Source organism: Myxine glutinosa, chromosome 1, assembly GCF_964187855.1.
Source record: "Myxine glutinosa chromosome 1, kmMyxGlut1.1, whole genome shotgun sequence".
NCBI classification, from domain to species: domain Eukaryota; kingdom Metazoa; phylum Chordata; class Myxini; order Myxiniformes; family Myxinidae; genus Myxine; species Myxine glutinosa.
This window is the reverse complement of record NC_136261.1, coordinates 291,076,514-291,088,550: the sequence shown is the minus strand read 5'-3', so window position 1 is coordinate 291,088,550 and position 12,037 is coordinate 291,076,514. Positions and strand designations below refer to the sequence as shown.

The 12,037-nt window shown below is 43.5% G+C and overlaps 1 protein-coding gene and 1 long non-coding RNA gene across 2 annotated transcripts in view; one reads left to right on the top strand and one right to left on the bottom strand.

Annotated features, from left to right (window-relative positions):
* YARS2 (tyrosyl-tRNA synthetase 2) overlaps positions 1 to 12,005 on the bottom strand; it is a 26,533-nt gene extending 14,528 nt beyond the window's left edge. Inside the window, exons 1-3 of the mRNA XM_068134373.2 lie at positions 11,227 to 12,005; positions 8,745 to 8,912; positions 8,393 to 8,548 (exon numbers count right to left, since the gene is read on the bottom strand). Coding sequence (XP_067990474.1) covers positions 8,393 to 8,548; positions 8,745 to 8,912; positions 11,227 to 11,984 — 1,082 coding nt within the window. The 5' untranslated portion in view covers positions 11,985 to 12,005. The remainder of the gene's footprint in view (positions 1 to 8,392; positions 8,549 to 8,744; positions 8,913 to 11,226) is intronic.
* The window catches only part of LOC137438909 (uncharacterized), a 36,184-nt gene continuing 35,375 nt past the window's right edge, over positions 11,229 to 12,037 (top strand). The window contains exon 1 of the long non-coding RNA XR_010986818.2: positions 11,229 to 12,037. This is a non-coding gene — a long non-coding RNA (uncharacterized LOC137438909).

Below are 12,037 nucleotides of genomic sequence, written 5' to 3'. Positions count from 1 at the left end.
ATTTGCTCTCTTCTCCGAAACTGCACACACAATTTTGATGAAACTTGGCCACATACTTAATATCTGATGCCTAATGAAGGTTTATTGACCGTATCAAAATCTGCGCTCATGAAGGGGGTCTACGGGGGGGGGGGGGGGAGGTTGACCCCCAAAATAGGTATTTGCTCTCTTCTCCGAAACTACACACACAACTTGATGAAACTTGGTCATAAGCTTTATATCTGATGCCTAACAAAGGTGTATTGACCACATAAAAAATCTGCACTCATTAGAGGGGTATACAGGGGGCTTTTGGCCCCCCAAAATAGGTATTTGCTCTCTTCTCCAAAACTACATGCACAATTTTGATGAAATTTGGCCACAAACTTTATATCTGATGCCTAACGAGGGTGCATAGACCGCATCAAAATCTGAGGACATTATGGGGGCAGAGGGGTTTGTGGATCTGAAGGGGTTTGTGGGGGGTTTGGGTAACTTGCTCCTGAATCAAGTTGAGCTTCAGGACCCTGTCCTATTTTTACCATATATGAAGCAAAAAGCATGGTAAAGCAATTTGTTCACTTTGTCTGTCTATTTGTCTGTATACAAATGAGAGTTTATACCGAGGAACAACTTGTTTTTTTTAATACATAGTCGAGGCTCTCAGAAGGGCTAGTATTAGTCCACCAACTGATCACGACGCAACAGGCCAAAAGGAACAGCAGAGAGAGGGGGAAATACCAACAGCAGAGTTGAAGGCCAAGATATGGAGGCAGGCTTGGTCAAACAATGGGTGTGGGGAGGAATGGGCACAGGAGAGGAAAATGGGATGCAGAATATAGATGCAGAAGGAGACTCAGAAGGGAAAACTGGAAATTCGGAAGTAGGAGGGATTGGGGTTGGAGGGATGGGAATCAACAGGGGTAGAAAAGGTCATGGTTTTGGATTGCGGACGATCTGTGCTGTCTTAAAGACCTGGAGGGAAGAATGTTATTGAAGAGGATGTGGAAGTTGGTTCCACAGGCAGGCAAAAAGAGGAACAAATGAATGGAGGTGAGACGTGATCCTGGATTCGGTAGCCTCACCAGAATGGGAATGATGGTGGACCGTGTGTGCCCTGCAAAAACCTGAGGGGGACAAAGCACGGAAAGAACAGAGGGTGCAAAACCAGAAAGGAGGCGGTAGAAGAGACATAGACCACTGACCTGTCTGTAATGGCGAAGTGATAGGCCCATGGACTCAACTTCATCACTGGATATTCCAATAATATTGAAGGCCTTGCTTTCCATGGCATCAAGCTGAGCAATATGTTAGGCAGCCCAGAGGGGAGAGCAGTACCCCATTAAACTGCAGAAGAAAGCCTTGTAGGTGGATATGAGTTCAGGTGTGCCAAGGAAGGACTTTGTACAATGGTGGATGTGTAGTCAGTGGCTGGCTTTGGAGGCCAGCTTTGAAATTCAGTTTGCCTACAATATTATTGCTAAAAGTGAGACCAATGAGTTTGAATGACTGAACTTCCTTCAGAGGGTTGTTAAGAAAGCAAATGGGGTACATGTGGTAGGGTGAGGGGGGGGGGGGGGGGGTTGCCAGATGATCCTTTTGGAGAGAAATAGGTGAGATTTATCAGGATTGAACGAGATATTCCAAGTGTTTGACGATCTTGTGATTTTGTCAAGGCCTGAAGAGATGGAAGACACTGCAGCCTGCCTGTCTCAAGAATGAGGAATGTCACAGCAGAGGGTGGAGTCATCAGCAAATAGATAAAAAGGATTTGCAGAGAGTCAGAGAGATCATTGTTAAGAATCAGGAATAGTATTGGCCCATGAGCACTGCCTTGGAGCACACCAGCCTTGACACGGTGAGGAGATGAAAGGATTTCATTGAGAGCACAAGGTTGACTATGGGAGTAAAGGAAGTCAGAAAGCCATATATGGAGTTGATCTTGGATGGCAAAGGCAGAATGGCAGACTGTATCAAAAGGACACGATATGGCCAGAGAGATGGCACTGATCTCATGACTGACATTGAGGGCCTCCATCCATTGCTGGGTGAGTGGAAGCAGCATGTCCAAGGTGGAGTGATCTGGTCTGAATCCAAATTGGTGTTCTGAGATGAGGTGTTGGAGAAAAGGAAGGATTTCATATCAACTGATGATGGATTCCATGACCTTACAGACTCTATTGATGTCCTTGTTTCCCAAGGATGCGTGGGGAAAGGTGTCCTATGAACCTTTCATAGTCCAGCCTTCTTCTTGTTCCATTTATCCTTTAAGTTTAAACTGTCTAAGTAAGCAAAGTGTCAATTCCTAGTAGTGTCAATTTGTTTTATACTGTGTATCCCCTCCCCTCCCCCTTTCCCCCAGCCCTCTCCCTTCCACAGATCTCCTGTTGTCCCTGTTCTCTACTGTTGTGCTTTGTGCTTCCCTCTCTCTCCCTTTATTACTTGCAAAATCGAAGATTTTTCAAGTATATTGGTCGGTTGTGTTTGTGACTCTGTCTGTTTGTTTGTTACTTGCAAAATCGAAGATTTTTCAAGTACGTATATTGGTCGGTTGTGTTTGTGACTGTTAGTTTGTCACCGGCCTACAGGTCACAATTTTCAACCGATCTTCACCAAACTTCACCAAGTGGTAGAGTTGGTCAAATGCCAGAAGCCTATTGTTTTTGGGGTCAATAGGTCAAAAGGTCAACATAGGCCAAAGGTCACCAACTTTGCTAAATTTCTAAAATCCTCCATTTTCATCCGATTGACTTGAAATTTGAAGAACACTTGCATATCTGGTCATTGAATTCAACCACCAAGAATTTTTGAAGTCAACATAGGCCAAAGGTCACCAACTTTGCTAAATTTCTAAAATCCTCAATTTTCATCCGATTGACTTGAAATTTGAAGACCACTTGCATATCTGGTCATTGAATTCAACCACCAATAATTTTTGAGGTCAACATAGGCCAAATGGTCAACATAGGCCAAATTTCTAAAATCCTCAATTTTCATCCAATTGACTTGAAATTTGGAGAGGACTTGCACATCTGGTCACTGAATTCAACCACCAAGTATTCTTGAGGTCAACATAGGCCAAATGGTCAACATAGGCCAAATTTCTAAAATCCTCAAATTTCATCCAATTTACTTGAAATTTGAAAAGGACTTGCATATCTCGTCACTGAATTCAACCACAAATTATATTTTAGGTGAACACAGGCCAAAAGGTCAACATAGGCCAAATTTCTAAAATCCTCAATTTTCATCCAATTGACTTGAAATTTGAAGACCACTTGCATATCTGGTCACTGAATTCAACCACCAAGTATTTTTGAGGTCAACATAGGCCAAATGGTCAACATAGGCCAAATTTCTAAAATCCTCAATTTTCATCCAATTGACTTGAAATTTGAAGAGGACTTGCATATCTGGTCATTGACTTCAACCACCAAGTGTTCTTGAGGTCAACATAGGCCAAAAGGTCAACATGGGCCAAATTTCTAAAATCGTCACTTTTCATCCTGTTGACCCGAGCTTTGATCAAGATTGTAAATTTAAATCTTCATGAAAAGGCCAATTTGCTGTATCAATGGTAAACTTTTGGGGGAGGGCGTATTTTGCAAGTATCGTGCTACGCATGACTTACTTGCAAAATCGAAGATTTTTCAAGTATACACAAAGAATTAAGTTAAGCACCCCTACACAACGAATTAAGGTAAGCACCCCCTAATATATATTCTTTGTGTATATGTATACATTGGCATATATTCTAAGGTATGTGAGATCAAATAATGATTGGTATGACATTAGCAATTATCCATTGATGAAATTGAGTGATCAAAGTGAAAAAAAGTGATTGGTTGAGTCAGTGATCCGATCACGTGGGTCCTACACACGTTATTGACGCAAAGATCGCTAGAGGTCTTCTCAGAACAATGACTGTACGTTAGAAAACATAAACGTCATCCACACTGTCCGTGATGGACCTATAGCTCCATACTTAAATTGAGGTGAAAATATGCCTAAAATTCCCAAAAAATTTCACCTTAAATTATTTAGAATAAAATATTGAAAACGGCATGATTGTTATGTTTTTATGTGACCATAATATCACTTCTCCAGAAAATATAGCAATATCATGGGTATATTACACTGTTTTGACGACAACAAACTTGTAATGTGCGAGGTTGTAAAAAAACGGGGGTGGTGCTTAACTTAATTCTTTGTGTATATATTGGTCGGTTGTGTTTGTGACTCTGTTTGTTAGTTTGTCACAGGCCTACAGGTCACAATTTTCAACCGATCTTCACCAAACTTCACCAAGTGGTAGAGTTGGTCAAATGCCAGAAGCCTATTGTTTTTGGGGTCAATAGGTCAAAAGGTCAACATAGGCCAAAGGTCACCAACATTGCTAAATTTCTAAAATCCTCCATTTTCATCCGATTGACTTGAAATTTGAAGACCACTTGCATATCTGGTCATTGAATTCAACCACCAAGAATTTTTGAGGTCAACATAGGCCAAATTTCTAAAATCCTCAATTTTTATCCAATTGACTTGAAATTTGAAGAGGACTTGCATATCTGGTCACTGAATTCAACCACCAAGTATTCTTGAAGTCAACTTAGGCCAAAAGGTCAACATAGGCCAAATTTCTAAAATCCTCAATTTTCATCCAATTGACTTTAAATTTGAAGAGGACTTGCATATCTGGTCACTGAATTCAACCACAAATTATATTTTTGTTGAACATAGGCCAAAAGCTCAACATAGGCCAAAAGGTCAACATAGGCCAAATTTCTAAAATCCTCATTTTTCATCCAATTGACTTGAAATTTGAAGACCACTTGCATATCTGGTCATTGAATTCAACCACCAAGAATTTTTGAGGTCAACATAGGCCAAATTTCTAAAATCCTCAATTTTCATCCAATTGACTTGAAATTTGGAGAGGACTTGCACATCTGGTCACTGAATTCAACCACCAAGTATTCTTGAGGTCAACATCGGCCAAATGGTCAACATAGGCCAAATTTCTAAAATCCTCAAATTTCATCCAATTGACTTGAAATTTGAAGAGGACTTGCATATCTCGTCACTGAATTCAACCACAAATTATATTTTAGGTGAACATAGGCCAAAAGGTCAACATAGGCCAAATTTCTAAAATTCTCAAATTTCATCCAATTGACTTGAAATTTGAAGAGGACTTGCATATCTGGTCACTGAATTCAACCACAAACTATATTTGATGTCAACATAGGCCAAAAGGTCAACATAGGCCAAATGGTCAACATAGGCCAAATTTCTAAAATCCTCAATTTTCATCCGATTGACTTGAAATTTGAAGAGGACTTGCATATCTCGTCACTGAATTCAACCACCTAGTATATTTGAGGTCAACATCGGAAGGTCAACATAGGCCACATTTCTAAAATCCTAAATTTTCATCTAATTGATGTGAAATTTGAAGAGGACTTGCATATCTGGTTACTGAATTCAACCACCAAGTATTTTTGAGGTCACCATAGGCCAAAAGGTCAACATAGGCCATCATGTATCATTGGAAAACTTTTGGGGGAGGGTGGATTTTGCAAGTATCGTGCTACGCATGACGTTTTCTTGTTTGTTTGTTTGTCACCGGCCTACAGGTCACAATTTTCAACCGATCTTCACCAAACTTCCCCAAATGGTAGAGTTGTTCAAACGCCAGAAGCCTATTGTTTTTGGGGTCAATAGGTCAAAAGGTCAACATAGGCCAAAGGTCACCAAATTTGCTAAATTTCTAAAATCCCCAATTTTCATCCGATTGACTTGAAATTTGAAGAGGACTTGCATATCTGGTCACTGAATTCAACCACCAAGTATTCTTGAGGTCAACTTAGGCCAAAAGGTCAACATAGGCCAAACTTCTAAAATCCTCAATTCTCATCCAATTGACTTGAAATTTGAAGAGGACTTGCATATCTGGTCACCGAATTCAACCACCAAGTATTCTTGAGGTCAACTTAGGCCAAAAGGTCAACATAGGCCAAACTTCTAAAATCCTCAATTCTCATCCAATTGACTTGAAATTTGAAAAGGACTTGCATATCTGGTCACTGAATTCAACCACAAATTATATTTTAGGTGAACATAGGCCAAAAGGCCAACATAGGCAAAATTTCTAAAATCCTCAATTTTCATCTGATTGACTTGAAATTTGAAGAGGACATGCATATCTGGTCACTGAATTCAAACACAAATTATATTTTAGGTGAAGATAGGCCAAAAGGTCAACATGGGCCAAATTTCTAAAATCCTCATTTTTCATCTGAAAAATCGTCACTTTTCATCCTGTTGACCTGAGCTTTGATCAAGATTGTGAATTTAAATCTTCATGAAATGGACAATTTGCTGTATCAATGGTAAACTTTGGGGGGGGGGCGGATTTTGCAAGTATCGTGCTACGCATGACGTCTTCTTGTTGTTTTATGTGTTCGTTTATGTTTTTTATGTGCTAATGTGTGTTTCATGTGCTACGTCTTACACGAGCCTCGATCTTGCATACAAAAAAAATAAATTCAGATTGCTCCTTCCATCACATCTTGGTTACTTCAGTACCTTCCTCATCGGTTGTCACGGAAGTGAAACTTAAATGTCAAAGCAGGTAATAGTCATCGTGGGCATGTTTGAGCCGTCAAAGGGGGGTGATCCAGCTCAAATCCAAAGTGACAAATTGCGGGCGCTTTGCGCAACATAGGCATTGGAGAAGCACACCCTCATGTAGTTGCAAAGTAACACACCCTCAGTCGACCACCCTCAATATTCGTCCTTGATGGCCTCAATTCATATAATATTTTGAACACCCGGTGCAAGTGCAAGTTTTCAGAGCTGTCTCCCTCGACATATCACGTGCCTTCGATACGGTCTGGCACCCAGCTCTGCTCACCAAACTCTGCTCCTATGGTATCCATGGAAATCTCCACGCTTGGCTTGCGGACTTCCTCTCTGGTCATAGTCAACGTGTGGCCCTGTATGGATTTCTCTCATCACCCCTTCCTGTTCTGGCTGGAGTTCCCCAAGGTAGTGTTCTGGGCCCTGTGCTTTTTCTGGTCTTCATCAATGATCTCTCCGACTCTCTGGAAAATCCTCTCTATCTCTTTGCTGATGACTCCACTCTCTGCCGTTCCATTTCTCATCCCTCAGATGGGCAGCCTGCAGCCTCCTCACTCTCTGCAGACCTGGACAAAATCAGACTGGTCAACCAAGTGGAACATGTCTTTCAATCCTGACAAATCTCACACTCTTACTATGTCTCTCTGAAAAGACCGACTGGAAAACCCTCCCATCTACTTTCTCAACAATCCTCTCCAAGAAGTTCTGTCGCTCAAGCTTTTGGGTCTTCTTATCTCACTATCTGCCATGATCTTTCTTGGGAAAACCACATTTCCAAGCTGGCCTCCAAAGCCAGTCGCCGACTGGGCATCCTCCGTCGTGCGAAGTCCTTCCTTGGCACACCTGAGCTCCTCACCACATACAAGGCTTTCATCCGCAGCTCAATGGAATACTGTTCCCCCCTCTGGGCCGGTGCTCCTGCCTCACACCTAGCTCGGCTTCACGCTGTTGAAGCCAAAACTTTCAGAATCATTGGAATCTCCTGCGATGAAGCTAACACCAAGGGCCTTTCACTCACTCACCGCAGGCAGGTTGGTGGTCTTTGTCTTTTACCGACTTCTCTCCGGCCTTGCTCCCCCAGGTCTCTCTGTGCTCTGTCCCCCAAATATTCCTACAAGTCGCACACGATCTGCCAGCAACCCTCTTATGGTTAAACTGGCAAAATCTAGGCTATCTGCTCACCTTCACTCTTTCATTCCTCTTTTCTCCCGCCTCTGGAACAAACTCCCCCACTCTCTTCAATCCCACTCCTCCCGCCAGGTCTTTAAAACAGCTGTTCACCACCATCTCTTATCTTCCCCCATCCAAAACCTTGATCTTTTCTACCCCCGCTAATTCACCCCAGATACACTTTTCGAAATTCCAACTTCTTTCCTGGAAGTCCTTGCAGTGTCCATATGTTTTATACCTCTCCCTCCTCCCCCCAAGCCCTCTCCCTCCCACAGTTCTCTCGATGTTCCTGCTCTCAAATGTTGTGTTTGTGTCCTTCCCCCTCTCTCCCCATCTTGTCTACCGCTCCCCTTATTTTGTGTTTTATGTGTCGGTTTGTGTCGGTTTGACTTTTTGTGTGATTAATGTTAGCTCTTTCATGAGCCTCGATCTTGTATCCCCAAAAAAGAAGAAAAAAAAAGTTTGTTTCGAGACCATCTCGTTATTACTAACGCGAGTATTGTGCAAATTTATATTTTTATCACTACCTTTAATGAGTACCATAAAATGTCACTTTTACAACTTGTTTACATACTGTATTAGTCTATATAAGCTGTCTCACCTCTTGGCAGACTCCAGCCCTTCTTTCCCATGAACCAGTAGCATGACCTCACGAGCTAGCCGACGCTGTGCAGTGCGACTCTCTGGTTGCTTGTGATGACCATTCATTATACTGTTGATCTCTGGCAGTGGCAAGAACGTGAGCAGCCGCATGTAACTGGGGTGATTGGGAGGGGTTTGCATAATGTTGATCAATGCATATTAGACCCAACCCACATTTCCCTTTCAAAATTGCATAGAAAAGTACTTGAAGTTCACAGAAAACTAAAAATAGCCCAGTTAATACCAGGATTGGGGGGGGGGGGGGTGTGGGGGGGGGGTGTGGGAAGGGTGTTGAGAGGGAGATTCCTCACCGCTCCACTTCATTATCAGGCAGACGTAGGAGGAACTGATAAAGGTCGAAAGGTGAGGTTCTGTCACGATTCAACCACACCGCATTTCCAGCAGACTTCCCGAGCTTGTCACCTGTCACGTTGGTTATCAGTGGCATGGTGATACCATAAACATGGTCATCGTGCATCCTGGAAATCATTCAATGGTAATGGGACAAGATAAGCAGAGAATCCGAGTCATGAAGGCTCATCATGATAATATCAGCATCATTATGAATTTGAAGTTAAACATTCTTCAACTGTCACTAATTACATACACAACGTTATCCTCAAACACTTTATAAGAAACTTTGCTCAACAATTCAAAGTCCCCCATTGATCGTTATAATCTCATGTAAGTTAATTCCTGATTGAAGAAGCACCAACTGCATCTCTTATCTCCAGGTGGCTGGTGGATTACCAATGGATCCTCATTCTTACACCAGCTGAGACATTGTATAAAAATAAATGAGAAATAACCTTCCTGTTTTTGGAGAATTGTTCTTTCCCTACTCCCTTTTGCATAAGAAACATTGCTTGTCTGCCGTAAAGGTGGACGGACATACACTGTCCAATCTTACCCAAATTTGTATATTATTTGCATCATGTGGGACAGTTGGCCAGTGTATGCCACCCCAGCCCAACATGTCATGTACCATATGTTGTGTGTCACGACAAAAATGAGACCTTATTCCTCAGCACCATGTATCCTTGTTATTTTTTTGATAAATTTGATTTTGATAAATGTCATTGGCCAAACGCTAAAGTTATAGGGGGCGGAGCTAAGTTGTGTGAAAGTTCCAGGACAGAGAGGTCAATGTAATGTTGGTCAATGCATGCAAGTTGTCACACATAATGAAAGTTGCCCACAACACTAAGCAGCATAGTCAACCCAACATATTAATTTGCAAACCTTCCCCTCTCTCTCTGGTCCACATGGTTGTACTAGCATGCTTTAGTGAGTTGGCAGTAGAGTTTACTGTTGAAAATGGCACGATTTTGATTTACCTGGACAATGCTTTTAAGTTACGAGGATGTGGAGGCTTATGAAGATGCACTTTATACCAGGTAGCATCACCATCATCGAGGGGGTCTGATGTGGACGGCGAGGCCAAATTGCACCTGTACCATGATGTGCATTACGCACAAGACCTGGGGATTTATGAAGAGCCTGAGGTTTCTGACATAACATTCTGGCTGGGCTTGCCAGTGTTCCTGTTTGAGTCCTTCCATCGAAATGTGGGCAACCCTGGTTCAAATCACACATAGGCTACTACGTCTTTGTCCATGGTGTACCAACGTCCTTGTGGATCAAATACCTAATACCATAAGTGTTTGTCCATAATCTACTAGTTCCCCTGGTGTGCATGTAGGAGTACACTGATGTCTTTGTCCCAAATATGATATACGTGCAAGCTCCATTAGCCGTCAATCACTGTACAAAAATAAAAACTGAACATAGCACTCCTCCCACATGAGGAAGCCGCAAGTTATAAAACAGCAATATCTATATTATTTCATTGAATGCTCCGATATCCTTATATTTTCACAACAGGGTGGCCTGACAGTCGTTTTGCGCTTGCTAAGTTTCTTGCACGCCCTTCTTAAAGAGTTTAAGAAGGAATGCTTTACTGGAGAGGGGTAAGGCGACTTTCAGGCCACTCTGCACATAGGTTTACAAGCTTCTTCATAAGCCTTACCAGTTGGGCTTTAATGATGATACGCATAACCAGAACAAATATTAATTCATTTGAATGTTAAATTACGACGAGGCTTCGGATGCCACGTCAGAGCAGCTAGAGCTGATCTCTAAAGGGTCCAAATAAGTCATGGTGTTGATGAGACAGGATCCAAGATGTAGATGAACCAATGTTGCGTTTGTGTCAGTGAATACAGATCCAACTTTGTGCTGGTGCCAAGTAATAAAAATCCAATATGGCACCGATGAAAATTCCTGTATGTCAGAGTTGCAATTGACTCAGCGAGAAAAACAAAAAGTCACTCTGCGGATCCTTGACACACTGAATAAGTGCAAGCGCATGAAGACCTGGGTAAGGCACGAATCCTAAAAATAGGCTGCTGTGTCTCTGCTCTTTCTTGTTCCCCTTGAGTTATGGACCCACTAACACGCAGTGTTCAAAATCGCTCCCTTATGATCGTGGCCCTACCAAATTACCAAATATGGTCATTGGTCATTATATGGGCGTTCTAGCCACTATATTTATGCAAATTAGTTTAAACTGACGTCACAGCAAAGAACGAATCATGACCTTTCTTACAATGTGTAATACCCGGGTTAAGTTATAAAAGGTCTCTTCTAATTGGTGGAGAAATGTTGATGACCAAAAAGCATTTCTGAGCAACATAGCGGTAAATCCAGCACTTTATGGGTTAATTTCGATCATAAGTGATAATGATATGAGTGAAGCAAATACCTTAAAGGTATGAACAAGGTACTACGTACCTGGAGATGAGGTCGTAGCCGTTCATGATGTTGCCCAGCTGGTCCGAGCCCCCCAGCTGTATGGCGCAGCCGTAGCGCTCGTACAGCTGCAGGAAATCGTACGCTTGGAACGCCTGGTACATGAACTCGGACAGGGACAAACCCTCGGCGCTGTGCAGGCGGCTCTGCACCGAGTGTCGACCGAGCAGCGTGCCCATGCGGAAACCGCGAGCCGCTCCCGCCAGGAAATCCACCACGGCGAGCCGGTCGTACCACTCGGAGTTGCGGAGCATTCGCATCGAGCCGAGCTCGTCGCCGCCGCCGTCCCATAGGCACAGCTCGTGGTTCCGGAAGAGTCGCTCCAGGCCCGCGGCGAGCGCCCTCGCGTTGTCCTTGGTGGCGTCGGACGGGATGTTTTCGCGCCCTTTGCTTCGGCCGCTGGGATCCCCGATGCGCGCCGTCGCGTCTCCCACCAGCGCGATCACGTGGTGCCCGCTGCGCTGCCAGTGCAGCAAGGCCATGACCGGCACCAGGTGACCGACGTGCAAGCTGTCCGCGGTCGGGTCGAAGCCGCAGTACAAGGTCTGCGGACGGGACTCCAGCATGTGCCGGAATTCCATGCTCGCTTCTGGGAACACGTCCCCGATGAGACCGCGTTCGTGCATCTCCGTGAACACTTTTGAGCCGATGCGGCGCCGCGGTTGTACATTCGGGTTGCGCTTTGCCGCCCTCGATCGCACCATCAACATAGGCCACATGGACGCCCTGCGCGCCGCCATCTTGTTTCTCAGTCAAGGGTCACGGGTCTCTCGTCCGGGGCGTCTTGTGTCAG